Genomic DNA, 27,690 nt, shown 5'->3' with positions numbered 1-27,690 from the left:
TGAGGCTAAATTTAAACACTCCAGCTCCTCTTAATCATCTAGCAATCATCTAGTGCCAGAAAGAAAAGGATGTAAAATCATTTCACATATATTTTTGCTAATATTTTGACATATTAAGTAGACAGGAGTGTTGTCTAACACTGAAAATTTATATAGGGGGCATTCTCTTTTAAAGTCAATTCTTGTTTCTCTTTAGGGATGTGATCTTGTGACTTTAAAGTTAAAACTTTTTGAGACAATTGTTGATTCATAAGCAATGTTAAGAAATAATAGAGGTATCCCATGTACCTTTCTCTAGTAATTTTTATTAAGTTAAATCTGCTTGTGGTTTTACAGTTTATAAAGTGCTTTTTTTTTTTTTTTTTTTTTTAGTATATCTCATACAATTTTCACATTATCTCATTTAATCCTGAATCCAGAAAATAACCCTAGGAGCTAAGTACTCTTTACACTCCCATTTTACACAAGAGGAAACGGAAGCTCAAATATTTTACTTGATTTGTGTATGATCACAAAGGCTTAAGTAAGTAGCAAAACTGAGGCACTAACTCAGGCTTTTTTGTTTATTTTTGCTTAAATTCCAGGCATTTTCTTTTATATCATGTGAATTTACTGCAACCTGAATTTTTTTCCAAACTACAAATATGCTGACAGTTGTATTGAAAAAAGGGGAAGAAGACTTAAAAAAAAAAAAAAAAAGGCAAAAATTAAAGACTATAAAAATAGGGAGGTGCTTCTTATAATCAAATACCTGCTACATGAACAGCAGGTAATGAGTAAACAGCTTTTGTCTCTTCTTTTTAAATTAATGAGAAATCATTTATATATTTCTTTTGGTCACCAACATAGTGGATTACTTTTTGTGTTGATAATTATTACACTGTTGAGAAGAAACAATGTTTCTGAAATTAATTTCCTAAAAGAGGAAAGGTAGATTTAGAACAGGTTTGATAATTACAAGTATACAAAGTATCATAATAAAAGGTAGAACAAGTAAGAGTCATCATGAATTTTCATCTTCTCCTCAACATGTAGCTTAAGTGTTTATTAGTCTATAAACTCTCAGGAAAAACATTTTTTGACAAAGGTCATCAAATATGTACTCACCACTGTGACTGGATGATGTTTTTCCACAACAACTGAGCTCATGGGAGGAGAAACTCCCATTATAGCTAAGCTGCTACTAATTCTGTTTTTTGAGGCAAAATCACATCTCCCTGTGATCCGGGCTGTAATTGTTCTTCCAGCTTTCTGTTGTGCAGATGTCACAACTCTGGGCACATACTAAAAAAAAACACAAATATCCAACTGGTAGAAATTCCATGGCAAAATATATAGTACTTTTGTTTCTGTAACTTCTGAGGGAAATACATAGGCACTTAAAAAATAATTGTATATGAACCAACTTTAAGATGGAAAAAATAAACTTAAAACAATGAGACAAAAAGCAGAACATAGAACCAAGCACCCCAAAACATCCCTTTAACCTTGGGTGTACCCACCATTTTATAGGATTTTGTAAACTTTTAAAAAAGCTCTTTATTCTGAAATAAATACAGATTCATAGGAAGTTGCAAAGATAGTATAGAGAGGTCCTGTGTATTCCTCACCTGGTTTCCTGCTGTGATTACATCTTATATAAGTATAGTATAATTATGATGTCAAAGCCAAGAAGCTGCCATGGGTATAATGCCTTGGTATTATAGATCCATGTCATTCTTTTTTTGGTGCTGATTAGCAGTTTATTTTTTTAACTTTATTATGTTATGTTAGTCACCATACAGTACATCATTAGTTTTTGATTGATTGCGTATAACACCCAGTGCTCCATTCAATACGTGCCCTCTTTTTTTTTTTTTAAAGATTTTATTTATTTATTTGATAGAGAGAGACACAGCGAGAGAGAGAACACAAGGAGGGGGAGTGGGAGAGGGAGAAGCAGGCTCCCCCCCAAGCAGGGAGCCCGATGTGGGGCTCGATCGCAGGACCCTGGGATCACGACCTGAGCCGAAGGCAGACGCTGAACGACTGAGCCACCAAGGCGCCCCCAATACGTGCCCTCTTTAATACCCATCACCAGGCTAACCCATCCCCCCACCCCTCTCCCCTCTGGAATCCTCAGTTTGTTCCTCAGAGTCCATAGTCTCTCATGGTTCGCCTCCCCCTCCGATTTCCTCCCCTTCATTCTTCCCCTCCTGCTATCTTCTTTTTTTTTTTTTTTTAACATATAATGTATTATTTGTTTAAGAGGTACAGGTCTGTGATTCATCAGTCTTGACCCGTGTCATTTTTATCACATGTCTAGATTCCTGTAACTATTACTGTAATCAAGACACAGAACTATTCTCGCACCACAGTCTCCCTCTTGTGACCCTTTAGAATCATATCTGTTTCCCTTCCTCAACCACCCTTGGCAACCATTATTCTGTTTTATGAACGCTTTGATCCTTATGTATAATTAATTTTACACATATGCTTCTCATTAGACATACGCTTTTGTGTTCTTTTTTATTGCTTTGTTAATATACTTCTTCTCATGAATACAGAGACCTGCTATAATTTTTAATGAGAGGTTTTAATAACCAACAAACTAAAGTTTATCTAACTCAGTTTTTTTCCTACTTTAATAGGAAACAAATTTTTGTACATGAGGATTCCCCTTTTCTTTTTTCTATAGAATATTTTGCAAAAATGAGATGATCATATCAAAAGGTAATGCCAGCTTTTACAGCTTTTGTTACTTACTGCTGGATGATACTCCAGAAAGATTATATTTCTATCAGGAATAACATATATATTTGATTTAATTTGTGGTTCCTTATTAATTTTTCTTTTTTTTTTTTAAGGTTTTATTTATTTATTTGACAAAGAGAGAGAGACAGTGAGAGAGGGAACACAAGCAGCGGGAGTGGGAGCAGGAGAAGCAGGCTCCCTGCCGAGCAGAGAGCCCGATGCGAGGCTTGATCCCAGGACCCTGGGATCGTGACCTGAGCTGAAGTCAGACGCTTAACGACTGAGCCACCCAGGAGCCCCCTTATTAATTTTTCATATTTGCAGTTCATTTTGTCAACTATCCATGTTCTTTAATTACTTGCCAGGAATGGGTATTGCTCTCAAAAATGTTTAATTGCTCCTGATACAGATACTTATCTAATAGTATTTTCCCTATTTCATTTTATCTCAGTTTTATTTTTCAATGCACATAAATTTTAAAAATTATAGCTTATTTTATCATTAATTTCTTCCATAATTGAATCAAGCAGCCTGCTTTGGACAGCTGTGGTAATTATACTCTTCTAACATTTACTTATTTGGGTTTAACTTACTAAAACATTTGAAATTTCAGTGTGAATTATGAATCTAAATTAATTTTCCCTCTAACGAAAGTTTTTCCAAAAGCATTATTAAATAGTGATCTTTCCTCATTGTTCTAGTCCATCTGAGGTTTCATTCATTGAAGTTCTTTACATATCTGCATCTAGCTACAGATGGTCACAGCTGTATATTGAAATAGGATAGTGGATTCCATGAGAAATGTCTCTGGGAAAATTAAAATGATAGAATATTGATGTGTCGGGAGGACTCTAGGAAAATAGCACTCACTGAGGTTTTGTAAATCCTTGGAGAGTTTGGATTTGAGACTTAATTACAGTTGCACAAAAAATCAAGCAAAGACAAAAATGAAGGAATCAATTCCAGGAACAAAAAATTGTACTAGAAAGGAAATGGAGGCATAGTATACATTTGTAGCTTAGCTATATTTACATAGTCATCATAAATTTTAACTTAATGAAAAGCTGGAATATCTGTATCTAAATATATAAAGTGGAGGAGCGCCTGGGTGACTCAGTCGGTTCAGCATCCGACTTTTGATTTTGGCTCAGGTTATGATCTCAGGGTTGTGAGATCGAGCCCCATGTCCGGCTTTGTGCTGAGCGTGGAGCCTGCTGAAGATTCTCTATCTCCCTCTGCCCCTCCCCCTGCTCACACACTCTCTTTCTCTCTCTCAAATACATACATACATACATACATACCTACATACAGTGGATGAGGGAGGGGAAGGGAAGAAATAAGGTGGTATAAAAAGGCCAAATTCTTTCATCCATAATAAAAAGTCAACAGATAATGTCTGAAACTGATGCATGTGGAAATGATGATATGAGCATATTATTTAGGGAGAAAAAGGTAAATAGGAGAAACAGCTAACAGAATTTAGGGAGAGATGTTTAGACAACTGTTTCTCACTATAATACTGTAGAAACTATTTGGCTATTTAAACTAAGTTTTTGGGGCGCCTGGGTGGCTCAGTCGTTAAGCGTCTGCCTTCGGCTCAGGTCATGATCCCAGGGTCCTGGGATCGAGCCCCGCATCGGGCTCCCTGCTCGGCGGGAAGCCTGCTTCTCCCTCTCCCACTCTCCCTGCTTGTGTTCCCTCTCTCGCTGTGTCTCTCTCTGTCAAATAAATAAATAAAATCTTTAAAAAAATAAAAAAAATAAAAAAAAATAAACTAAGTTTTTATGGGTCTTATGAATTTAAGAAACCAAAACTCTGATCCTAAAATATTTACAAATATGTTTTTGTGGACTAAATTCATGCTTTTGACCTTAGGGAAACTTTATCCTATTTCTTATTAAAATAAGGTATAAAAAAGACTTTATAAACTGAAGAGTTTTAAAAACCATTTTAAAATGTAAAATATAAAATTGCCGGTAAGAATATTTTTATGAAAAATTGAAAACTGAAGTACAATTAAGCTGGTAACTTTATTCCTGCCCAGTCACATTTGAGGGGTATAAACACTCCCAACTATAACAGCTGTTCTTACTTGGAGGATGAAGGAATGAACGAAAAACTATGTAAGTTTTGACAGGGAGACATGTGGAATGAGAAAAAGTATGGGCCCAAAACATTGGAAAATGCCCATGGCTGATAACCTTCATCCAACCAGTTGAGAATTGCTTTAAAATGCCTTCAATAGGGGGCGCCTGGATGCCTCAGTGGGTTAAGCATAGTGGGGCTCCCTGCTCAGCAGAGAGTCTGCTTCTCCCTCTCTCTTTGCCCCTCCCCCTGGTTCGTGCTCTCGCTCTCTGAAACAAACAAAATCTTTAAAAAAATAAAATAAAATGCCTTCAGTAAGATGAAAATACATACTCCAGTAAAGAAATAAGGACTAAAAAGGAACCTCTATACACTTCTTTGAAATAAATAGTTGTCTTAATTGACTTGCATGCTTACCAGGTCTGCTTTTTGTTTTCAAATGGTTTGTTCTATAATCAGATTGCGTTGCAAGTTCTGTTAGGCTCTTGCTTTACTTTACAAAAAGTGAAACTGGAAATTACAGAAAAAATAGTCCAGAGTGTAGCTTATATAAAAAAGATGGCTTAATTACAGTCTGTGAACCCATACTCAGTTCAGCTACACTAGCAAATTAATATGCACTTATGTTTGAACATAAAATGGTGTGTAATATATGTATATATAATTTTTAAAAATTTCCTGCTTTAACTTTTTTTTAATTGACTTTTTGACTAAATGACCACTTACTCGTCCCAGTCATGTTGGATCTCATTAAATTTATCAGCTTAATTGACTTAAAAAATGCCATAAAAATGGAAATTCTAGCATTTTATGCCATATCAACAAATGCAACAAAATCAAAAGGATTAAGAAAGAAAAGGGAAATGACATATTTTCTAAAACTCAGTATTTGTTTTTTTTTTTAAGATTTTTATATATTTATTTTGACAGAGACACAGTGAGAGAGGGAACACAAGCAGGGGGAGGGGAGAGGGAGAAGCAGTCTCCCTGCTGAGCAAGGAGCCTGATGTGGGGCTCGATCCCAGGACCCTGGGACCATGACCCGAGCCGAAGGCAGACACTTAACGACTGAGCCACCCAGGCGCCCCTCAGTATTTGTTTCTTAATATTTGACATGGAGACAAACTCGATTATCGGTTAAGAAACAGGGCTCTGTGGCCAAACTGTCAAAGTCTGAATTCCAGTTCTGTTACTGCTTGTGTCCATAGGCAAGTTACTCCCTCCCTCTCCCTAAACCTCAGTTTCCATTTGTAAAATGAGGAAAGCAGTGCTGGGTGCCTAAGACACCCTCTCACTTTCCATTCAGATGAAGAGGAAAGTTAAGAGGGCACCTTTACTAAAGAGTTTAAAAATCCAGCTGGAACCCCTCAATTATTCCAACTGGGAGTTAGAAAAAAGAATAAAGTGTCACCTATTGTCCAGCCTTGTGAACTGCAACATATTTGCTTGTATAACTGCCTAATGTATTTCTTTTTTTTTTTTTTTTTAAGATTTTATTTATTTATTTGAGAGAGAGAGAATGAGAGACAGAGAGCATGAGAGGGAGGAGGGTCAGAGGGAGAAGCAGATTCCCTGCCGAGCAGGGAGCCCGATGCGGGACTCGATCCCGGGACTCCAGGATCATGACCTGAGCCGAAGGCAGTCGCTTAACCGACTGAGCCACCCAGGCGCCCTAATGTATTTCTTGAAAAGTGCTTTCCACCATGAAATTCTGGTATGTTATTTAACATATTGAGGACGTCTGCAGAAATGAAAAATTTTACAGATGAAGGTGTTATTTTACTAGGATGATAATCCTCCTTTCTCCAGTTATTTGTTTCCCAGGCTCTACAGTTTATTCTCTGTAAACACCTCCTTTTAGCAACTGAAAATACTAAGACTGGAAGAAGTTTTGAATAGTTCCTAGGAAGCCTCTGTGATTAAAATGAAAAGAACGGTAACCAGGCCTAGCTCACAAATCTCTCCTTTCTTAGTTCTAACAATAATGGTTTCACATTAGGTAAGTTAGCCAACTAATATTCTTGTTCCTCCTTTTGTTATTATGGTTCTTTTTAAAAACAAAAAGACACATTTGAGGTGAATCTCAATCTGATGACTATAATTATATAAGGAAGGAAGAAAACTAGCATTATACTTAGAGTGATTTACTTCTGATTTTCCTCTCCCCCCTAAGCCTAAAGGCTGTATTTATGTGAACAAAACTGAATGTGTATCTATTAATGAAGGAGGATGTAGCTGGAAGGGCTGTCTACACAATATTGTGTTATTCAGGTTTCAAAGACTTCAAAATTATCTCAAATGGTTTCAAAAAGTAACAAATAGGGTGGTAAGCATACTCATTCATTCAGTTCTTCCTGTGCATGTTCAGGTTTATATATAAATGCAGATATACAAATGGTGGTCATATTTGAAGGGAATTTTGAAAAATCTAGGTCTGTGTATTATCTGAATATGCAACATGAATGACAAACCAGAAATTTAAATAAACACTCACTGTGTTTACTTAAATGAGATCATCTGTATAGGATCACACTTGAAAATGTGTAATCATGAAAAATAAATACAGCTGAACACATGTCAGAGTTGAATTTTAGTGTCTTATTTCTAAGTCAAAACTCCCTCACACATTCAAATTTCTCTTAACAGCTATATTTTTTAACCTCTTTGAATCAAGAGCAAATGTGATAAACATCAGATCTCAACACATTTTTCCCCGAAGTTAATAGCTTCTAAAAGGCAGAAATTGATGTCGGCTGGAATACTCCAGATGACCAGTTGGCTGACTCAATGCCTTCCTTAGCTCCAGAGAGCTGTCCAGGGCAATGGCAGCTTCCGAGGGTCCGCCAGGGAGGCCGTAAGACATAAAACCTATTCTGCCATCTTCTGTCCTCTCAGGTAAGTGGTTAGGGTCCCGGAGGAGAGGGACACAGCAAATCAGAATCACCTCAGGAGCTTTATAAAACTAGACATGCCTTTGTGCCTAAGCCAAGCCCGAGTAGGGAAGGGGATACATTGTTTTTTAAAAAGCCCTGCGGAAGTGAGTCTGGTAAGTTTGGACTGTATCTCCACTCCCTTCACTTTTGAGACTCGCTGTTTGAAGAATACAGGTTTAACAAGAGGAGGCTCAGGAGTCAGAACCCTGACATGCTTTGTAACTCTTCCATATTAATTAGCTTGATTAATTTCCCTTCAGGCAAGTTCTCACACAAATACCCCATCCCCATTCAATAGTTCCATGCTCTATGTACTTCTCTTGCAAGTAGCTCAGTGACTAGGAAAATCTACTTCCATCTTTATTCCAATCGTGAATTACAAAGGAAAACCTAATCAAATCAAGATGGAGTAACTACAGAGTAGTGTTAACGATATATCTACATCCAGGAAAAGAAAAAGCTGTAGTTGAATACAAAATATACAAAAGAGCCCTTAATCTCCTAAGCCTTTCAAAATACGCACTAGAGTTCCCTTCAAAATAAAGTCTGTCGTCAACTCTTTCTCAAATCTATTTTCCTGAATAGTTCTTGAAAAATGTGATATAAAAAGTTATTTTTGTTTTAATTATCACTACTATAATAGAACTTTCAGCTAGCTATGGGCGCCTGGGTGGCTCAGTTGGTTGGGCGACTGCTTTCGGCTCCAGTCATGATTCCGGAGAACCCGGATCGAGTCCCGCATCCGGCTCCCCGCTCGGCGGGAAGTCTGCTTCCCCCTCTGACCCTCCCCTCTCTCATGCTCTCTCAGTCTCTCTCTCTAAATAAATAAATAAAATTTTCAAAAAAAATTATTTTAACTACTTCGTGTATTAAATATTTTCTGTGGCTGGGCCTAAACACCATACAGACTTTTCCTCCATGGGAAAACAGGTTTTACGTTCCAATTCTCCAATATACGAGCAAGTTCTGAGCCCCCTTCCCCACGCGGGCACCTGTAGTCCCTGTACTAACCATTTCTTCTGGGGCAGCAGTGCCGAGAGTTGCAGAAACGGGAAAGTGAGCAGAGGAAGCGGAAGGAGCCCCAGCCGACGGGATGGAAGCCGCGGAGGGAAAAGCAGCGGCGCCGGCCGCTCCCATGGCAGCTGGGGGCGGGGACTGTGGCGGTGCAACCACGGGGGGCACTGGAGGGGCCAGAGGATCCGAAGGAGCAGAATGTTCTTTGCCTTGAACGCCAGGGCCATACTCTTCTTTTCTATTTGTGAAGTCTATCCCTATAAATTACAAATTAATTCCATTAAAATTCTTCCAGGTTAAGATTCGTTTTATGCCCCCAACAATGAAAATACATAACAGCTAACATTTGGTTCTAAAGAAAATGTAGAAATTTGTCATGTATTGCATACAATGTTTAGCATTATTAACTGGGTAATGTTAGCACTAACCACTAAAGACTTCAGACCATTTCCTTCCATATGTGAAAGCTAATGAAGATTTGCTCTTATGTAAAAGATAAAAATAAGTGTGTACTCAGCTAGGCTATCAGCTGAGTAAAATGTATTGCCAAAACAGCCATTATAATAATATGGTCACAATGAATCTAAGGATTTATGTCCTTTTGCATCGTTTCATACAACTGTCCTGATTGATGGCCTGGTATTTAGAGCTGTTGAATTTTTTTTTCTGATATCACTATACCCTCTCATTTCCATCTATTGTTCCTATCCAAACAAACTCAACATATTTTAAACTTGATTTTTCAGCACACAATAATAAATCAGTAAGTAACACTAAAATTTTTACTTTTAACATTGTAAAAGAAATCAGTTCTTGCAAGTAGATTATATAACTCATGAATTAAGGTATATTTGCACACTTAACTGATTTTAGTGACACGCTATATAGTAACCTTCTCTCAAAAATGAACCTTACCCTTAGATCAAAGGAGTAACATCCAGAAGCTAGAGCAAAGCGTTTCTTCAAAATTTAGATTCCGCCGCCCCCCCCAGTATTAGAATTTGGTTAAAATTTCCACTTAAGTCTGTATCTATGTGGCACCTAACACCAGGGTGAGGGTTTGGAAATTCAGTCACGGAGAGGTTTCAGAATGTCTGAAGAGAGGGTGTTAAATAGCCCTACGTTTAAATGGTTTTTGATGTTGTCCTCTTTGTACTGGAAATTTGGGCTTCTGTGTAAGTCCTTCTCTTCAGCTATCTTTATATAAAACAGAGTAATAGTACCTCATTAACAATGTTTAATGAGGATTATAATGCATAGATCCTTTGAAATCCTTTGATGAAGAGGGACTAATTCACTATAAAGTATGGCTTTTACTGTAAAAACAAAACACACATACAGAATTTTAACATGTTTTTGATAGCAAGTGATTCTGACTGTGTCTTCTTAGGTGGGTGGCAGACTTCTTAGATGTGGAGCCAGTACAAAGGTGAGTTCTCACGTTGGGATTCCCTGGAATAGAGGTAGCTGACTAACTCTTGCTAATGTGGGCTGATTTATGCAGTTCCTTTTTGGCCAATCACCGTAAGGTTAATAATTATTCTCGTTTTAACTGGGGTAAGTTTTTTCATCTGTAAAGCATTTTTCTACTGTTCCTAAAATTGCTTTAATATTTGGCAGGTACCATTTTAAAGGCCATTTTTATTGTCACATTTTGCCTTCTACATAAAACTTCTAATTTCTAATCTTTAAGGATTTAGGATACTACACAGCATGAGACGCACTGCAGATCATGGACAGCAGAGAGGACACACAAAAAACCAAGTATTTGTTCTGTTATGACAAGATAGATACAACATTATTAAAAACTGCGTTATAAAAAACAGTTGTTTTAGGGGAAGAAGGGCCAGAAGTAATTTTTTTTCTTGTGAGAATTAAATTTTTTTTAAAGCTCTTAATGAAATGCCACAAAGTTACACATCACAGAGCAAACCCAGGATTAGTTAACATTGAACTATTGCTTTTGGTAGCTCTAGCGACCTACTGCTATTGTGTGTCTTACTATTCCTGTCATTTGTACCCCCCATTGTGATGGTAAACAAACCACCAGGCCACTCACACAGTTAAGATCCCAGAACTTGGCATTAGCTGCAGATAAAAGGAGATTTAAAAGCAACAGGGGCAAAACAAATCATGTTGTGTAATTATCAGAATACATTTTCTCCAAATCCTGTTCTGGATATTTGCCTGTAGGAGAGAAAGCTGTATTTGAATTTAAAATTTAAGCAGTAAAGTTATTAAGGTGGTAAAACACTCTGTCCTAGTCAATTCATAACTTTCTTCTGTAAGTTATGAGAAACCGGTCTCTTACAATTGAATGTAGGAAGTATAATTTGTCACTTAACTTGTGAAATCTAGGTCTGTTATAAGTAGATACTTAAGTTCTTCAATTTAATACATACAACTTGCTAATAATTACAACTGGTGGTGGTGAGTTTGTTTTCAGTGTTGATACTCAATCAAAAGACCATTTATTGGAGAAATCAAGTAGTCCTTTGGGTATTAAGCAAGATAAACTATTCTGGCCTGAGATTCTAGGATTCTAAATTTCTAATCTACATGGGGACCATACACCATGACTGCTTCAGAAAAAAGTTATTTGCCTTAACTTGCTAGTATCAACAACACACACAATTTAAATAATAAATGTTTGAAGATGCTTTAAAATGAAGGTATGACAACCACAGAAAAGTTATTCACACTGTACTGGAATGTTGATGTTACAAAATGAAATTGTCTCATTGATAAACTGCAAATCTCAAATATGATTTAATATGAGGATACACTGCAAAAAATGTTCATGTATTTACATAAAACAGGCTGACTTGAATCAAGACAGCAATAATTATATCAATCCTATCATCTTACATGTCAAAGTATGTTTTGTCTTTTAAAGAGCTTCCAATTATATTTCATTGCATTTCCAAAAGAACCCTCTGTGAAGCAGGTAGGGAAGATTTATATTATTTTCTTTGTTCAGAGAAGAAAACTAAAACCCACTAAGGAAAATAGGCCTCGGTCCACATTAGTGGCAAAGACTCTAGTCATGTGCTATTCTAAGCCCTGCTGAAGAAACACCCACATAAACCACACAGATTTCAGCTAAAACATGGACTTTTCTTTTCTTGAAATGAAATTATTTTACTTGACTTCTGTACATAGGCCTATATTTATATTTACTGAAAATCAGTTTTAGTTGAGGTCTCTCTTAAATTGAAAACAAGCAATTTTTAAAATGGGAAACGGTGACTAGATAAATATTTAATCAACAAAATGGTCCAAGGAATTTGGCTACTTAAGAAAATGAATAAATAAATAAAAATTTTGTACTTGAAAGCATTGCAATTATTAGTTAAAAGAGCCTTAAAATAATGTTTTCTATTCAAAACATCATTTTAACATTGAGCCTAAACACTTAAGATTTGACAGTTTACTCGATCAGATCTAAGATACCGTAAGTAACCAAAACTGGGTGAATTTTCATGGCAGATTTAAAAAGATATGACACCATCAAGTTAAAAATACCAGTACCGGGACAAGACATAGTCATTGCAGAAAATCAGTACTATAGACCACACCAATCACTGAAATCTCCTCAAATCCTTTTTGAAAGTAGGCAGAGAACCTTATACAAAATACTAACCTGTATCACCTCTGTTTTGAAATATAGTCATGGCTTCGAGATTTAATGCACACACCCCCCTCATGAAAGCTTTCTTCATGGAATCTTCAAAGTGTTCTTTTTCATGCTGCATTCTTTGAATCTCAGCTTTTGCATTTTCCAAAGCTCCAGATAACTAAATAAGGGGAATTTTTAAAAAGAAGAAAAAAATTTGAGATACAAGGAAGGATATTAATAATTCAAAAAATAGACTTACATTGTGAAGTTATTTTTTTACAAAAGGCAGGCTATGTTTATTTAGAGTCACAAGGAGTTGACTGACTCAGTGTGGCCCAAACCACAAGGAAACCATTCTACTTCACTCCATTCTGAGTCCTAGGGTGGCCCAGACTGGCCGGAGTGCTGCTTGGGGCCCATTCACAGGTTTATAAATTTCTCAGTGACGGCAATCTGTGGCTCTGTGAGATTGGCCAAGTAGCTGTTGAGCATGGTGTCAAAGTCACTGGGAATTATCTTGGGTACTTGGTTAACCAGGCTCCTCAAGGAACGGCCCACAGTACTGTCAGATGACACCTTTTGGGACAGCACATCCTCTGTATACTGCAACCCTGTGCTTAGGGCATCCTGGATGTGAACCGATGCTCCTCCTACTTGCTGCAGATTGCTTGAGAGTGTGAACACCTGGTTGGGGCTCAAAGAGGTCGTCAAGATCAGGTCGACTCCAATGTGTTCAGTGTCCTAATATGAATATTTCATTGTCAGAGGTGTGAACATCACCCCCAGGGTACTCCCAGGGATACCCATTAAAGTGCTGACCTAGGCCTTGATGCTCATGGAGGCTCGTGTCCACAATGAGGTGAATGGGGATGGGGACTACCCTGCCGTAGTACTCATGTATCAGCACAGGGTGCTCTGTGACATCATGGCCTGTCGCCGCACCGGCCCAGGATGAGCTCATTTGGAGAGACTTTCTTGTGTAATTCATACCTGTTCTTAGCGAATTTCACGTCAACAGCTACCTCATCTTCTGACTCATTGAGAGGTACTGAAAAGAAGCTGTTAGTGACTTCCATTGAATGCATGGCAACAGTTCTCAGCAGGGTCCTGATAACTGGGACAATGCCCCCATTGCATCGTGGCTTTCCAGAATGGATGCCAAAATGACCTGGTGTGGCTGGACCACATGGCTGCGGGGTAAGGGAAGAGGGCTGGGGGTCTGGATCCGAGCCACGGTCCTAGCTGCTTTAGCCCCTGGGTCTGGGGATGAGGCTGGAGCCGGTGTTGGAGCTGGAACCGGTGCCAGGGCTGGAGCTGAGCCAGGGCTGGGGCGGAGGCCAGGGCTGGGGCCGGGGCCGGAGCTGGGGCTGGGGCGGAGGCCAGGGCTGGGGTCGGGGCTGGTGTGGAGGCCAGGGTTGGGGCCGGGGCTGGAGCTGGGGCTGGGGCGGAGGCCAGGGCTGGGGTCGGGGCTGGTGTGGAGGCCTGGGTCGGGGCCAGGGCTGGAGCTGGGGCTGGTGCTGAGGCCAGGGTTGGGGCCGGGGCTGGGGGCGGGGCCAGGGCTGGAGTAGTGGCAGGAGTACTTCCTGGTATTGGCGGTGTGGCCATCTTGTCAAGCTCTGAAGCTATTTTTATGTGAAATACTAAAAACACTTTACCACATACCTCTTCTGCTATGTATCTCAATTTATTTTAAAAGGTGCATTTTACCTCTACTGTTTCTATCAAAAAACCATTTTCTTTTCTAACCATAAAATCAAGTTTCAAACAAGGGGAATTTCATGCCGGTCCCACCAAATCTTGCTGATGTGTTTTAATTATACCAAACAGATATGTAATTTCTTACCATAAAACTTATTAAACAAAGTACATTAAGAGCCACAGACTCTCATCTCTTCAGAAAAAAATACCTAAATGCACTATTAAGAGTCTTTCTTTCCTCCTTTCCTCCTCTTCCTTCCTTCCTTCCTTTTCCTTCCTTCCTTCCTTCCTTCCTTTTAAACGTTATCTATAGAATTTAAAGTGCAAAGTGACATTAAGTACAACACTCTATCCCATAGACCAAATCTGAAGGGACTGCATTTTTTGGTTTTTTTTCGCATGTCATTTTGAATTGCAGAAAATTATTTGTACAATGAATCTTATTTTTAACATTAAGAACTTAGTGCTATAATGATGAAAAAGGGTTTTCTTTTACTATTTGATTTCAAGAGGCCTACTGCATTTTTATTTCATTTTGGGTCTCAAATATTTTCCTTCGGAAACAATGTTTATGTCAATGGGAAAATAACTTCAGTTTATATGCAACTGCTTTATATCAACCTTATCAGAACATAATTTACTTAAATTAACATAAGGATAAACATTTTTGTTTTGGGTCTTTACTTTTGGCTCAATAAAGGCCAAATGAGGAATCTTAAGAAAGCATGCTTTCTTAGAAATATAAGGGTCTATAGGTGATTTACATTTCCAAGGGCAACGTACATGCAGGAGAGCCAACACAAATTTGGGGGTCAGAGTTAAGTTAGTCTGTAGGTCTGACTTGCTAGTGTCCTCTGCCAGGATGTCTAATTTGAACCTACATGGCACTAAATGGAACTGGAAATGGGTTACTCTGCCTAACTATAAACAGTTTTTTATCTTTTTAATTTTTATTAAAAGAAAGTCAAAGTATGAAAAGAAGTTTACCACAGCAACTCTGGTTTCATAATCGTTGGAAATCTGGACACAAACTTCTTCCGCTCTTGCTTGACAAGCTCGTTCTACTACCTCTTTCCACTGCTTCTGTGCTACGGACCGCCAGCCTTTCCAGACCTTCTTCAGTAAAGTTCTCTGGAAGTACTGGTCAGCTAGTTTACCTTCATAGACCTAAATGAAAGTAATATACAACCTCAAAAACACAATGACTGGTAAATACATTGGCAGGGATACTCAAAAACATAATGTAACCCTGTGGTAAGCAGCGTGCATACATTACCATCCAAGCTTGTGTGATCACGTTATTCTCATCTGCAGACAGAACAGGCTCAGAGAGGTTATGTAACCCGCCCAGGTCACCCAAGTAGAAAGGGAAAAGCCAGCCTCGCCTCATTTCGGAACCTCAGCTCTTATCCTTACATCACTGCTGTATGCCACCAATCAGGTTAGGAGGAAAAAACAAAACAAAAAAACAAATGAAAGGAAACGAGGAACTCGCCCTCGGAGTGATGAATCTGCAGCACGTTTTAGCCGAAAGCAGGTCGAGACGACCGAGAGAAAGTGGCTGCAAGGCCCAGAGGGTGGTGCCTGTGGCTTCAGGTGCCGCTGCTTTCTCTTCGTCCGGGTGGCCGCCGCCATAAGCAAGGCTCACTTAATTCACACGCTTTGCCACCATACAGAGTGCTAAACAGCTCCAGACGCAAGCATACGCCAGTCTTCTTTTCATCAGTGAATTTAAATTCTTTTCAAGAAGTAGTTCCAATTTCAATTTTCTTAAATTTAAAAAGCTATTCAAAAACTGATGGCAGTCTCAACTATTTTACTAACATTTAAACATATTCTCAGTATTTCACTTTCAAAATATGGCATTCTCATTTAAAGAGCTCTTTTCAATATGCCTAGTGTAGAATTAATCTACTGGGATTAATAAAAAACAATGAAAGCACTAGAAAATATACTTTAAAGAGAAATCCTGTTCCATGATAGTAGCAGCCTTTTCCTTAAGTATTAATCTCTTAGAAGTAAACGCACAGAGATCACTCTATGGCTCACATGAGCATCAAATAAAACACACATCTATCCCCTATACTCTTTTGAGTCTCTATACTCTGTCTTCTTGTGGGATATACATATGTTCTCATACTTTTCCACTTCTGATACAGTAATTTACTATTCTTAGTTTATATTTACTCTTCTATACTGATTCAGCTCTTAGTTAATGAAAATAAAGACGTTCAAGTTTAAATTATAAACAAACGAAAGATAATTTTTATAAAGCTATACAGATATGGCTTTCTTTGATTCTCTAAGGCAAGTCTACACAATAAACATTCACACAATTTTATAATATATTGATACAGTACTGCCTCTTTATGAAGAGGATATATTCAGGCATTTCTGAAGTAGAAACAATGTAAGAAGCATAGGATATGTTAAAGATTATAAATTCTTTCTCCGCATAATCACATCTGACATTAAATTTGTTAAAGGGGTTCCATGATGAGGGCATCTATAAGTCAAGTATAATCCTTACTAACTTACTACGAAGTAGGAAACGACAGATTAATTGGTCTACAAAATATGAGGTATTTTTTCCCAAACTATACTAAAATCATTTGAAATAAGAGCAACATTAAATTATAAATTCATTTTGATTTATTAGAAAACAAATCTTTCTTTGGCTTTAACAATAACTCAAAATGTGATCCTAAACCCTTTTGAGTTCAGAAGTCTAAAATCTGTCAGTTACCGTTTTGTTTTTATACTTACATCCTGTCTGCATTTAACATGGCCAATTCGCCAGTGGAAGAATGTTCTCATCAACTCTATCCTTTCCTTTTGCTTGCCTATGGCATGAGACAAGCTAGAAATCACCTGTAAACAGCAATTAACCCAATTATTGTGATGCTACAATAACAGTAATTGGTAAAGTGATTTTCTCATATATCAAAAAATGCCCAAGAGAATACCTCTGCATCACTAGTAATTAATCCAGTTAACCTCATTATTATCTTTAAAAAGACCAAAACACTTGACCACATGAATGCACTACATATCAATGAGTGAAGAGGAACAAAAGAGAAAAGAAAAATCTTCATTATGTGTATCTTTGCAATCATCAAAAAAAGTTTATGTATATGAAAATTAATATGGTCATTGATATTTAATTCAAGAAAGACAACTACACATTTGAATATTTTGTTACGTATACAGAAAGTCTTTGTTCATTAGACTTGAGGGTAGGGACCAGGTTTTAAACATCTTTCTGGTCCCTAAATACCTTTGGTACCTTGGATTAGAAGTTGCTAAGGATTTTTTGGATTCAACAAACTCATAAAAGCAAACAATAGTTATACTATAATGTACTTCTTCAGTTTTTCCTGTTCTTTTAAAAAAAAAATCTATGCAGGCTTTTAAATCCTAAAATGATATTCTATCTTACAAAGAACTGAGTAGCTGAAATATATTTTTTAAATTGGCCACATTAAAGCCAGATTTAGTAAATTGGGCATATTTACTGAGAGACATTTATTCTGGCTCTTCTTCAAATAATTTTCAAAAGTGGAAAAGGGTACACATGCTAAGACATTAGTAATATTCTATTTCTTTTTTTTTTTTTTTTTAAAGATTTTATTTATTTATTTGAGAGAGAGAGAATGAGAGACAGAGAGCATGAGAAGGAGGAAGGTCAGAGGGAGAAGCAGACTCCTTGCCGAGCAGGGAGCCCGATGCGGGACTCGATCCCGGGACTCCAGGATCATGACCCGAGCCGAAGGCAGTCGCTTAACCAACTGAGCCACCCAGGCGCCCCAGTAATATTCTATTTCTTGAGCTCTACGGTGGCACACAGCTGTTCATCTTATTCATTTTCAAACTGGACACATGTACACCCTTGTGTGTGATACTTTGAAATTTAAAAATATATATTTAAAATATTTTAGGGCACCTGGGTGGCTCAGTCAGTTAAGCGTCTGCCTTCGGCTCAGGTCATGATCTCAGGGTCCTGGGATCGAGCCCCCTGTCTTGGGCTCCCTGCTCAGCAGGGAGCCTGCTTCTCCCTCTGCCCCTCCCCGCTGTTCGTGCACTCTTTCTCTCTCAAATAAATAAAATCTTTAAAATCAAATCAAATCAAATATTTTAAAACCTTACGACAGATTTTTGAGGGCAGTAGAGAAAATGACTGACGTTAGTATCTATTGTTTCAAAAAAGTAAACTATATAAAATGTTTGATTTTACAGGATACCCTGAACACCAAAATAAATATATATTTTAAAAAATATATAATCTTTATCTAGCTCATTAAAACAGTGAATGCTGTATCTGCAGACAAGTAGCTGAGGTGTCACCTCCGAAAACCACCATCCTCGGGTTGGGGGTTGGGGGGGTGGGGAGGGAAGCAGTGGATATATTGCCCATTCTGCTTTGCTGAAGGTGCTGTTGGGAGGCACAAAATCAGCAAAGACCTGAACCTTACTCTCTCATTCTTAAGAGGCTAAAAGAAAGTGAAGTAAAAAGTATTCTCTGTTTGGGGCACCTGGGTGGCTCAGTCTGTTAAGCTTCTGACTCTTGATTTCTCGGCTCAAGTTATGATCTCAGGGTGGGGACATCGAGCCCAGCGTTGGGCTCCTCCCTGGGCATGGAACATGCTTGAGATTCTCTTTCTCCCTCTCCCTCTGTCCCTCCCACCCCTAGGGCGCTTGAGCTCTCTCTTAAAAAAAAAAAAAAAAAAAGTGCTCTCTGAGCCTATAATAAAAGGAAAAAAACTTCGTCCATGAATAAAGAAATATCACAAATAAAATGTGAGATACCTAAAATGGCCCCTAAAAACATGGTTTAACATGGGGGTAATGCTGGTTCCATGATGTTCTCTTAAGAGCAGTTAGGAAAGAAGACTGAGGGAAAACAATTAGTGTCCCCACATTTAGCATGCACTTTTAAAACTTTAAGCACGCTGATGTTGGTGACAAAGATTAAATGACATGACCTTGGCATGTTTAATAGGATGAATGTATCTTATTTCTATGCATCTGTTTTTTTTTTTTCCAGTTTCTGAAACAATCTTCCCTTTGTATCCTGTATGACCTAAATAATCAGTTCCTGGCATTTGTTACCTAGCAAGATCTTTACTGCATCTCACTTAAAAAGAAATTTAAAAGTGAAGACCTCATCTTTTCTCCCGATGGAAACTTCATAGGCTTTTTGCAGCTCCTTTAAGCTGTTGATCTGGTTGCACAGTTGTTTTAAGTGTGCTGCATGTTTTTCTTTCTCTTTTTTCATTTCCATCCGGTGCCAGTCAATAAAATTAAGTCTCCATTTGCTTAGTTCAGATATGATGTTTGTCTGAAAAATAAATACACCAGCAATTAAGCAGTTTTAACACTGCTTCTTAAAATTACACTGAAATTAAGAAACATTAAAAATAATCAGAACAAGCAATCAACATAAGAGCTATTTATAAAAACCACTAATGAAAACGTTTCCAAGTTCAACAGTCACGGCTCTTCTCAGTTCACATTCACCATACTAGGGAAATGAATTTTTTCCCCCTATTTTATTTTGTATGAAACCTTGTTGTTTAAAAAAAAATTTTCAGGTCTCCTTGACTAGTAAACAGATACTTTGTTTATTCAAGGACTTTGATGTCCATATCAAGATGGATCAGGGAAAGCAGAAATGCAGGGGTGTGGCCTAGGCTCAGCCATAGGAATGGGAAGTTATTTAGATAGAGGCGGATAGTGGAAACCATGGGGCTGATGCTTTCTTCCCCCAAATCATTTATCACAAAGGACATCTTACAACAAATTGCTAAGTCTGATCCCTTTTCACCCTACTGACTGGCATAAGTAAAAATACCAAATAATCATGTTATCAAGGAAACTGGGTAACAATATGATTAACTGAACATAGAACAAATTAAATGACTGGCAGTAGCTCCTCCACTGGACTTGCACCATGATTAGCAGTATGACACCTGTTCCAAGGGGGAAAAATGCTAACAACTATACTAAAAGATTATTTCTAGAACTTATGGTTCCAAATAACAGAGAAATACAAACGCCGTAGAACTCTCATGACCGTAATTTCACTGTGAATGTGAAATCAGTTTTCTCAAACTATGTTTCAGAAAAACTGTCATTTTCTCCATTATGTGTTAAATAGTGCAAAAAAAAAAATCCATTTCTGTAATACTTTATTTAGAGGCCAATAATATCACTAAAATAATCAGTTTTTATAGTCTTAGCAGTTACACACTGTGGTTGCTAAAAGCAGCTATAAAATGAATATATGTTGCTAAAATTGGATCTTGTGTTTCATATAAAAGGAGACATTTCCATTAGTCACAGCTATGATAATGGTAAGGGTTCACTACGTGTCTCTGTCACACATACGCTGAGTCTTTTAAAAATATCTGAGAAATGCAGTGGAACACGCAGAGCTGTTCCAGCAACTATTGAAAAGTATGCTATTCAAAGTACAGGTCCTGAACTAACAGAATCCCCTGGGAGCTTTTTAGAATTGCATAATCTTGGGCCCAGGTCAAGACCAACTGAACGACAAGCTGCAGCTTAACAAGATCCCCAGATGATTCGTATGGACATTAAAGACTGAGAAGTACAGATTTAAAACACTGGACTGATCTTCTCAGGAAACTAAAGATTCTTTTCACAAAATCTTTTGATTCAAAGAAAACAGTAAAGAGTGGGATCAAGAGCAGAACTGTTACCCTACATATTAAACGACTGTAATTGAACAAGTGTAATACCTTAAGCCCTGAACTCCAAAGATCCAGTACGTTTTCCATCTTCTGAAGGTTTTCATCCGAAACAAGAAAATCGCTCACAACGATTTCATGGACGTCTGCATGACTAGAAATAGATGCTGGTGAGGAAGAGTCACCTAAGAGGTTAGAACTGAAGAAATCCATGACTGGGTGTGAGGGCTTCCTCGGTGACGACACTGGCGATGACCCTGAAGAGGAGGGAAAGGTGTGGTGGTCAAGTTGGAGGATGGATATAACCCAAATGTAAGGAGTTCTAATGGAGGGTGAGATGTCAAGTTACCCACGGAGGCGGAGCAAAATGCGGAGAAATGACCTTTCAGTGTGCTTACTTTTTTTTTTTTTCTAAGATTTTATTTATTTATTCATGAGAGACAGAGAGAGAGAGAGAGGCAGAGGCAGAGGGAGAAGCAGGCTCCCCGCGGAGCAGAGAGCCCGATGCGGGGCTCGATCCCAGGACCCCGGGATCATGACCTGAGCCGAAGGCAGCCGCTTAACCGACTGAGCCACCCAGGTGCCCCTCCGTGTGCTTACTCTTAAACTGCACTTAGGCTGAAATTAATACTGTAATTTCAGTACTGTCACTGATTTGGGACTGACCAGCATGGGATGCCTCCTACCCTCCCTCCCCCAAAATGACCTCTATCCCAATCAAGGATGGCTTCATATATCCAGGTCCAGCCTGAGCTGAAGGTATTATCATCCACATCATCATATCAATAGTTACTAAGTGCTTACTATGTTCGTGTAATAAGTGTTGTAAAGATGAGCTCTCCTAATACATGCTGCCTGAAGAGACAGGCATTATTATCTCCACTTTACTGATGAGCGAACAGGTTCAGAAAGGGTTAAGCAACTAACCAAGGTCCCAGTGGTTGTATACAGGTCATGTATTATTACCTTATGTCAAACACTGGTATGGGTTTTAACACCACTAAAATTCAACTCTCTAAGTAGAAAGAGACTAGTAGTTTAGTTTTATCAGATAATCAGTTTTAAGGCACACTGTTGGCCTTCAACATATAGGTGAAAATATACATATCTATATATGTATATCCATATATACATAAAATTCCCACCCTCTGCCCACATACATGGTGGGAGGGTGGGGGATGGAGGTAGGTGTGAAAGCCAGAGCCAGAAGAACTGGCATCTACCTTAAAAAGCACAACCTAGAAAAGGTTACTATTTTATTACATGTGCAGGTTGAAATTACCATTTCTCACAGATCTTGCTTTTGTTATGAGGGTCCTAATAATCAAGATTAAAAGGCCTCCCTGTCTTCCTTAGTGAATGAGATGAGTCAAAGATAAAGCTACTGTAGAACTTGTTACTTAAAAGTACATCAAGAATTCTTTGCGAAAGGGAAAATCATTCCCTAATATATATTTTTACATAAAAATTTATCAACAAATGGTTTAGGCTAGTCAACTATGAGATACTACCTACATATTCTGAAGAATAAACCCAAAGAATAAAGCAGAGTGACAAAGTACATGAATGTTCTCTTTTACTGGATTTCACCAGTAAGATCTGCACTCATGGGAAAAGCGAGAGGCTCTGCTTTTTATTTTTTATTTTTAAACATTTATTCATCTTTTAAAAAATAGAATCACATAAATGAAGAACTTGAAACATCCCCCAGGGATTACACTGCCCAAGCCTTTTATTGACAAGTGAGGAAACTAAAGGATAGAGGCATTTTTATGTGGTGGCTTAAATGGCCTGAACATTATACAACATGGAGTCACAGGGCAAGGAAAGTGTTTTATTTTAATTATTTTAAACATTCTGTGTCAAAGAAAAAGCTTCAATCTGGTGCTAGTATGCTTTTATAACCTCTGTAACGCTTGCTCCTCTCGCCTTTCAACAGACAAAAAGCAGACTTCAGGCTGAACCTAACACCACCAGTGGTATCCAATCAAAACTTACTAATTTTGTTTCACTTCCATCTATTTTTACCATGTGTTCTATTTGTAAAAAGGGCATATTAGTTTTATGTGATAATCAGCAATGACACAAATTTTCCTTTTAATGAATTTAAGTGAAAAGTCAATATATCTGAAGAAAAACACAAAATGAGAGAACAAGTGGTATGAAAGTAGGACAAAAATCATACACAAATGCCTGAATGTTGGGAAATAATGCACTGGTTCATGAAAACATTTAAACTGGCCAAACTCTCTGACATCCCAATAATTCTTTTAAAGTATTTGCCCTCTAACCTAGCAGTTTTAAGAAAGGATGCCACACACTGGAATAGATTAACCTGTCTTAACTGTACTATTTTGGAATTTTATGAAATTATTTTAAACAGTTATTAGTTAATAAATTAGCAACAGCAACATTTAAAAATCCTCCCAATAAATAACATGCTGAAATTATTCCTCTTAGTACACAAATAATATTCACCAAAGCACACAATGTTGTATATGAACAAAAAGAAGCTAAGGAAAAGTCATACCATCTGTCTTTGAATGACTTGAAATATTTAAATCACATCCTTTTCCAACTTCCATCTTTGTTTCTCTTACTACAGGGCTATTTCCTGCTGAAAACAAAATTTTAAAAAAATTGTTTTATTAAACCAAACGACTCTTATATCAAATGCCTAATTGCACATACCTAATTTAAGAAGGTAGCAGTATCTAAGATTTTAGAACAAGCAAAATACAACATGCTGGGGAAAGAGGAACACTAAGACAAAGAATAAGAAAAAAGAAAAAATCTGAGACTAGAAAACGTCTTACTGTATCATTAGTAAACTCAACTTTACCCACCAAATATAGATGAGAGAGAATTCAGCCTACTATAGCATTCAATTCGCACTAAGAGACTAAGTGCATGAATGACGTCAGAATTTAGAAGAAGCTATGCTATCTTACAACACCAGATATTTCCAGGGGCCTGCTGCTTTTCACTAGCTACTATCAAACTAACGTGACACCGCTTCCCCTAGAACAGGGACTGCCTCACTTCCAACTTAGGAACCGTCGGTCAATATGTGGTGAAAAGAAAACGGGGGAAAACTTCACAAGGATGGCCGTGTTGGAGGCTTATGTATACTTTGTCAGTTTCCATATACCCTGCTTATACCAAGCAACAGCAATGGAGAAAATGGGATGATAAATTTATAAATTCTAACCAAGTCTACGTGTGAATCGGGATATCTAAATTCACTGCATGTTGTATGCTTAGATCTCAAACCCTTTGTGGAAAAGGCAGAGTAGTAATGAATAAATCCTATCTTGCATGCTAGAAAAGAACGGGGGTCTTGAACCCCAAGTGATGACCCTGAAAGGCTGGAGAGTCAGGGCAAGGGAAGGACTCCCTGCTGTGTCACTGGGAACAATGGTACGGGAGTTCTGCAGCCAGGGGAAAAGGAAACAAGGTTTTGGTGACACCCAAAGGGTAGAGGCACAGAGGGCAAACACATGGATTGCCTATTTACACATTTTATAAGACAGTATGCAGCACTTTGGGTTTGCTCAGTAGGAACTACAGGCTGAGGTACCTAGTGTAATCAAAACATGGTCAAGATCACTGATGTAGAATGAATAAATCCCAGGGTCCTATCTTTTGAAATCAATTAAAATTTGGGCAGAAAATATTCAGTGTTAGCATGTTTCAGTGTTAGGTTCTGGCCTGATCTGATGATCCAGTGCAGTAGGCTGAAGACTGAAGAGCAATGAAAACTTCATGTCTACAGAGGGAGAGGAACCGAATACCAGGGCTGTAACCGCCCAGAAACCCAGGAGCCGGCTGACTCCGAGTAGGCTGTGTCACGTGCCTTCAAGGAGCGATCATTGGAGTTATGCCTTTTGTTGATAACTGCCCATTGCCAGGGCCATCGTAGGAGGGCCTTCCGTGCCCTTTTAAGGAATATTTACTTAGAGTGAGCTGTCTGAGATCTTGTACTTTACTGAATAAATAATGGATAGGTGAAAGGAGCTTTATCCTCCTTTTTCCACCTTCCATTCATCTATCAGTATACCTCCCGGTATATATTAGCTGTCAGTTCTGTCTCTGACATAGTACAAAATGGGCTCATCCTTGTGGTGATAATCCAGTCTTCCGTACTCACAGAAATGCTGCCAACAAAGTCCTACTAGCAATGGTTCATACACGTAAAAGGTTCTGAGGGCTGCCTATGGACCATCTTTAAGTGGTTAGCCACTTCTATGGACTTAGTTTCCAAGATAAGCCTGGTATATCACTGACTGGAACAAGTAGAGATTGAGTATACTCCACTGAGAGACACACAATGGCTACCGTGCTGCTTTAACTTTATTGTTTTTCATAAAAGTAATAATCAAAGTTCATATAAAAATCCAGCTGTCACATTAAGAGCCAAGAGTAACATAATAAAATGGAAAAATTTCCCCCAGATGATAGTGATACACAGGACTGACTGAGAAGAATCACTGGAGAAGCATTTTTGCCATCCTAAGTCAACAGCACTCATGAGCTCAGTAACATCTTAAATTAAGAGATATCTTTAAAAATATACATAACCTTGATTATGAAGAATATCATCAATTACAGTAGGAACCCTCACATCTGGTCCCACCTCTCCCCTAGAATGATACGGCTGTGAAGCACCTGACTCAACGTTTGGAGTCACGATAGCATAACGAAGCAGTTCTTCATACTCTTCCTGTGAGGAGCCAATAACAAAGAATGTATTATAACACAGTCACAATGGACATTCAGGCAAAGAACAATAAAGGCCCAGTTAAAGATGTTCTCTACTTCAGTTCTCAAAATAGTATTCCCATGTCATAAGGAATGTGTACTTTCTTAAAACAAAACAAATCCAACAAACCTATCCAGATTTCTTCCAGTGATAGTACCTTAGTACGATTCCTTCAGCATGTCAATTTTGCAATGGTGAGACAAAGCTTACCTAGAGAACTTGTCTGAAGCCAATCAACAGCTCCAAGGCAGAAGAGCGCTCCCTCAATTGGCAGCTACTTGCAGGTGGGCAGAGACACGGTTAGCCACTTCTCTGCTTTTCTGAAACTTAGTTTGAAGATGTTGCTCCCAGGGACGCCTGGGTGGCTCAGTTGGTTAAGCGTCTGCCTTCGGCTCAGGTCATGATCCTGGGGTCCTGGGATGGAGCCCCGCATCGGGCTCTCTGCTCAGCAGGGAGCCTGCTTCTCCTTCTCCCACTCCCTACCCCCCTGCTTGTGCTCTCCCTCTAACAAATAAATTTAAAAATCTTAAAAGAAAAAAAAAAAAGATATTGCTTCCAAAGACTTCACATTAGGACAGTCTAGGGATGAAAAGGAGTTTTGACTCTGCTTAATGACAGCCACAATCCAACAACCCACTCAGCAACAACCCTGAGTCTCTTTTCATAGCATGGAAAGAGTATAAGGGAAATATTGGAAGAGAACAAATACTGAAGATAAAAAGAGAACATGAATGCAAACCTATTCCACTCTACCTGCTGACACCTTCATGGCACATGAGAAAGGAGTGATAAAACATAGAGGTTATAAACTGTAGACCTTACAAGAATATTCCTCAGGTTTAAAAAAACTTGGAATTTCCTAACATAGATACTTCGTTATTTCTTTAGCCAAATAAAAAAATGGTATCTGTGAAGTAAAAAATATAGTGGAATTTAGTCTCTATTAACAAGGGATTGGTCATGATGTAACAAATATTTCTACTAAAAGGAGTCATTTTTAAGAGTCTCACGCACGGACCCAGACAATATCTTTGCATTAAAAAAATTGGGGGGAAGGTTTTCAAGAATGTTAAATGTTATTATTCTAAAGGATTATTTTGTGTTAATTTTTCTCCATAAGAAGTTTAGTTCAGATAGAGAACTATCATCTCATTAGTCATAACTGTTTTATTATTTGGATTCATCTTCAGTGTGAAGATAACCAATGTTTAAAACTACCTCTTTGAAGGGTCATAGTCAATATCTGCTGAAGTGAATTAAGTGAATTCTGCCTAGAATTATCTTTAATAAAACCATGATGATATGGTTGGTATAGTTATTTGAAAATCAGCAGTCCTTCCTTTTTCCCTTTGGTTTTCTGAGTAAGAATATTGAACTACCCACCACACCCAAGTTTCCAGCCATGGTTATATCACAGTTAACTGAAATAAGTGTCCTGGTGTTTCCCAAAGGAACAGACATTACTGCACTCCGAGTTCTATAGTGGGAACTACCTTGTATACCATGTCAGTAGTCAATATCAATGCATTTCAAACTAGTTTCCAAGAAGGTGTTTCAGGGGATCCACAATGTTTCCTTCAAATTTCATTTTTAAAGCTATTTAGCTCTTTTACGAACAGTAATAAAAGGAGCATAAGCTAAAAGATACACCATATATGCTAAATTTTAACAGGCCCTAAAGTATAAATTCTTAAATTTTTGTGTTGGTTGGAATAAAGCTGCTTCTGCCATCGATGTACATGTCAAAGTCTTGTAAATGTGTCATGGATTAGAATGGTTGTAGCTCTGCACAAGCCTTTTGTTTTGGAGTCACACCTGTACACATTTCTGCTCATGTAACCTGTACAGGTAAACACACACTGTAACACATGTGGCCACATCAATTTCAAACCACTCAAGCTCAAGCACGTCTGAGGGCGCCAGTCCCTCCTTATGAGAGCGATGAGCTATGCGGTAGCAAACGACTTCGGACCATGTTACATGCTTATCATAACACAAAGAGTTTTAGCCCTTATTCCAAATTTGAGTCTTCTGGGTGCTTCTTCTGTGATTTTTATATTTATTAAAGTTTGAAGAAGTGACAGATTTTGTTGGTGATTCAACACTGAATCAGACATTTTCTATCAATCCTTTTTT

At 38.1% G+C, this 27,690-nt stretch overlaps 1 protein-coding gene and 1 pseudogene across 6 annotated transcripts in view; both read right to left on the bottom strand.

Annotated features, from left to right (window-relative positions):
- POC5 (POC5 centriolar protein) overlaps positions 1-27,690 on the bottom strand; it is a 44,643-nt gene that overhangs the window by 7,845 nt on the left and 9,108 nt on the right. For 5 of the 6 annotated variants that reach the window (XM_081826715.1, XM_081826719.1, XM_081826718.1 and 2 more), the window contains 9 exons: positions 25,374-25,515; positions 23,323-23,409; positions 20,844-21,049; positions 19,244-19,420; positions 16,849-16,953; positions 15,070-15,249; positions 12,409-12,562; positions 8,763-9,022; positions 1,108-1,284 (listed from right to left, as the gene is read on the bottom strand). In XM_081826715.1, coding sequence (XP_081682841.1) covers positions 1,108-1,284; positions 8,763-9,022; positions 12,409-12,562; positions 15,070-15,249; positions 16,849-16,953; positions 19,244-19,420; positions 20,844-21,049; positions 23,323-23,409; positions 25,374-25,515 — 1,488 coding nt within the window. The remainder of the gene's footprint in view (positions 1-1,107; positions 1,285-8,762; positions 9,023-12,408; positions 12,563-15,069; positions 15,250-16,848; positions 16,954-19,243; positions 19,421-20,843; positions 21,050-23,322; positions 23,410-25,373; positions 25,516-27,690) is intronic. The other variant, XM_081826721.1, reaches the window with a different exon arrangement.
- On the bottom strand, positions 12,520-13,993 carry LOC102729926 (eukaryotic translation initiation factor 3 subunit F pseudogene; annotated as a pseudogene).

The sequence above is a fragment of the Leptonychotes weddellii genome, chromosome 7, assembly GCF_054177405.1.
Source record: "Leptonychotes weddellii isolate Sample4059 chromosome 7, ASM5417740v2, whole genome shotgun sequence".
NCBI classification, from domain to species: Eukaryota; Metazoa; Chordata; class Mammalia; order Carnivora; family Phocidae; genus Leptonychotes; species Leptonychotes weddellii.
The sequence above is the reverse complement of the archived record's forward strand: the minus strand, read 5'-3'. Positions and strand labels throughout refer to the sequence as shown.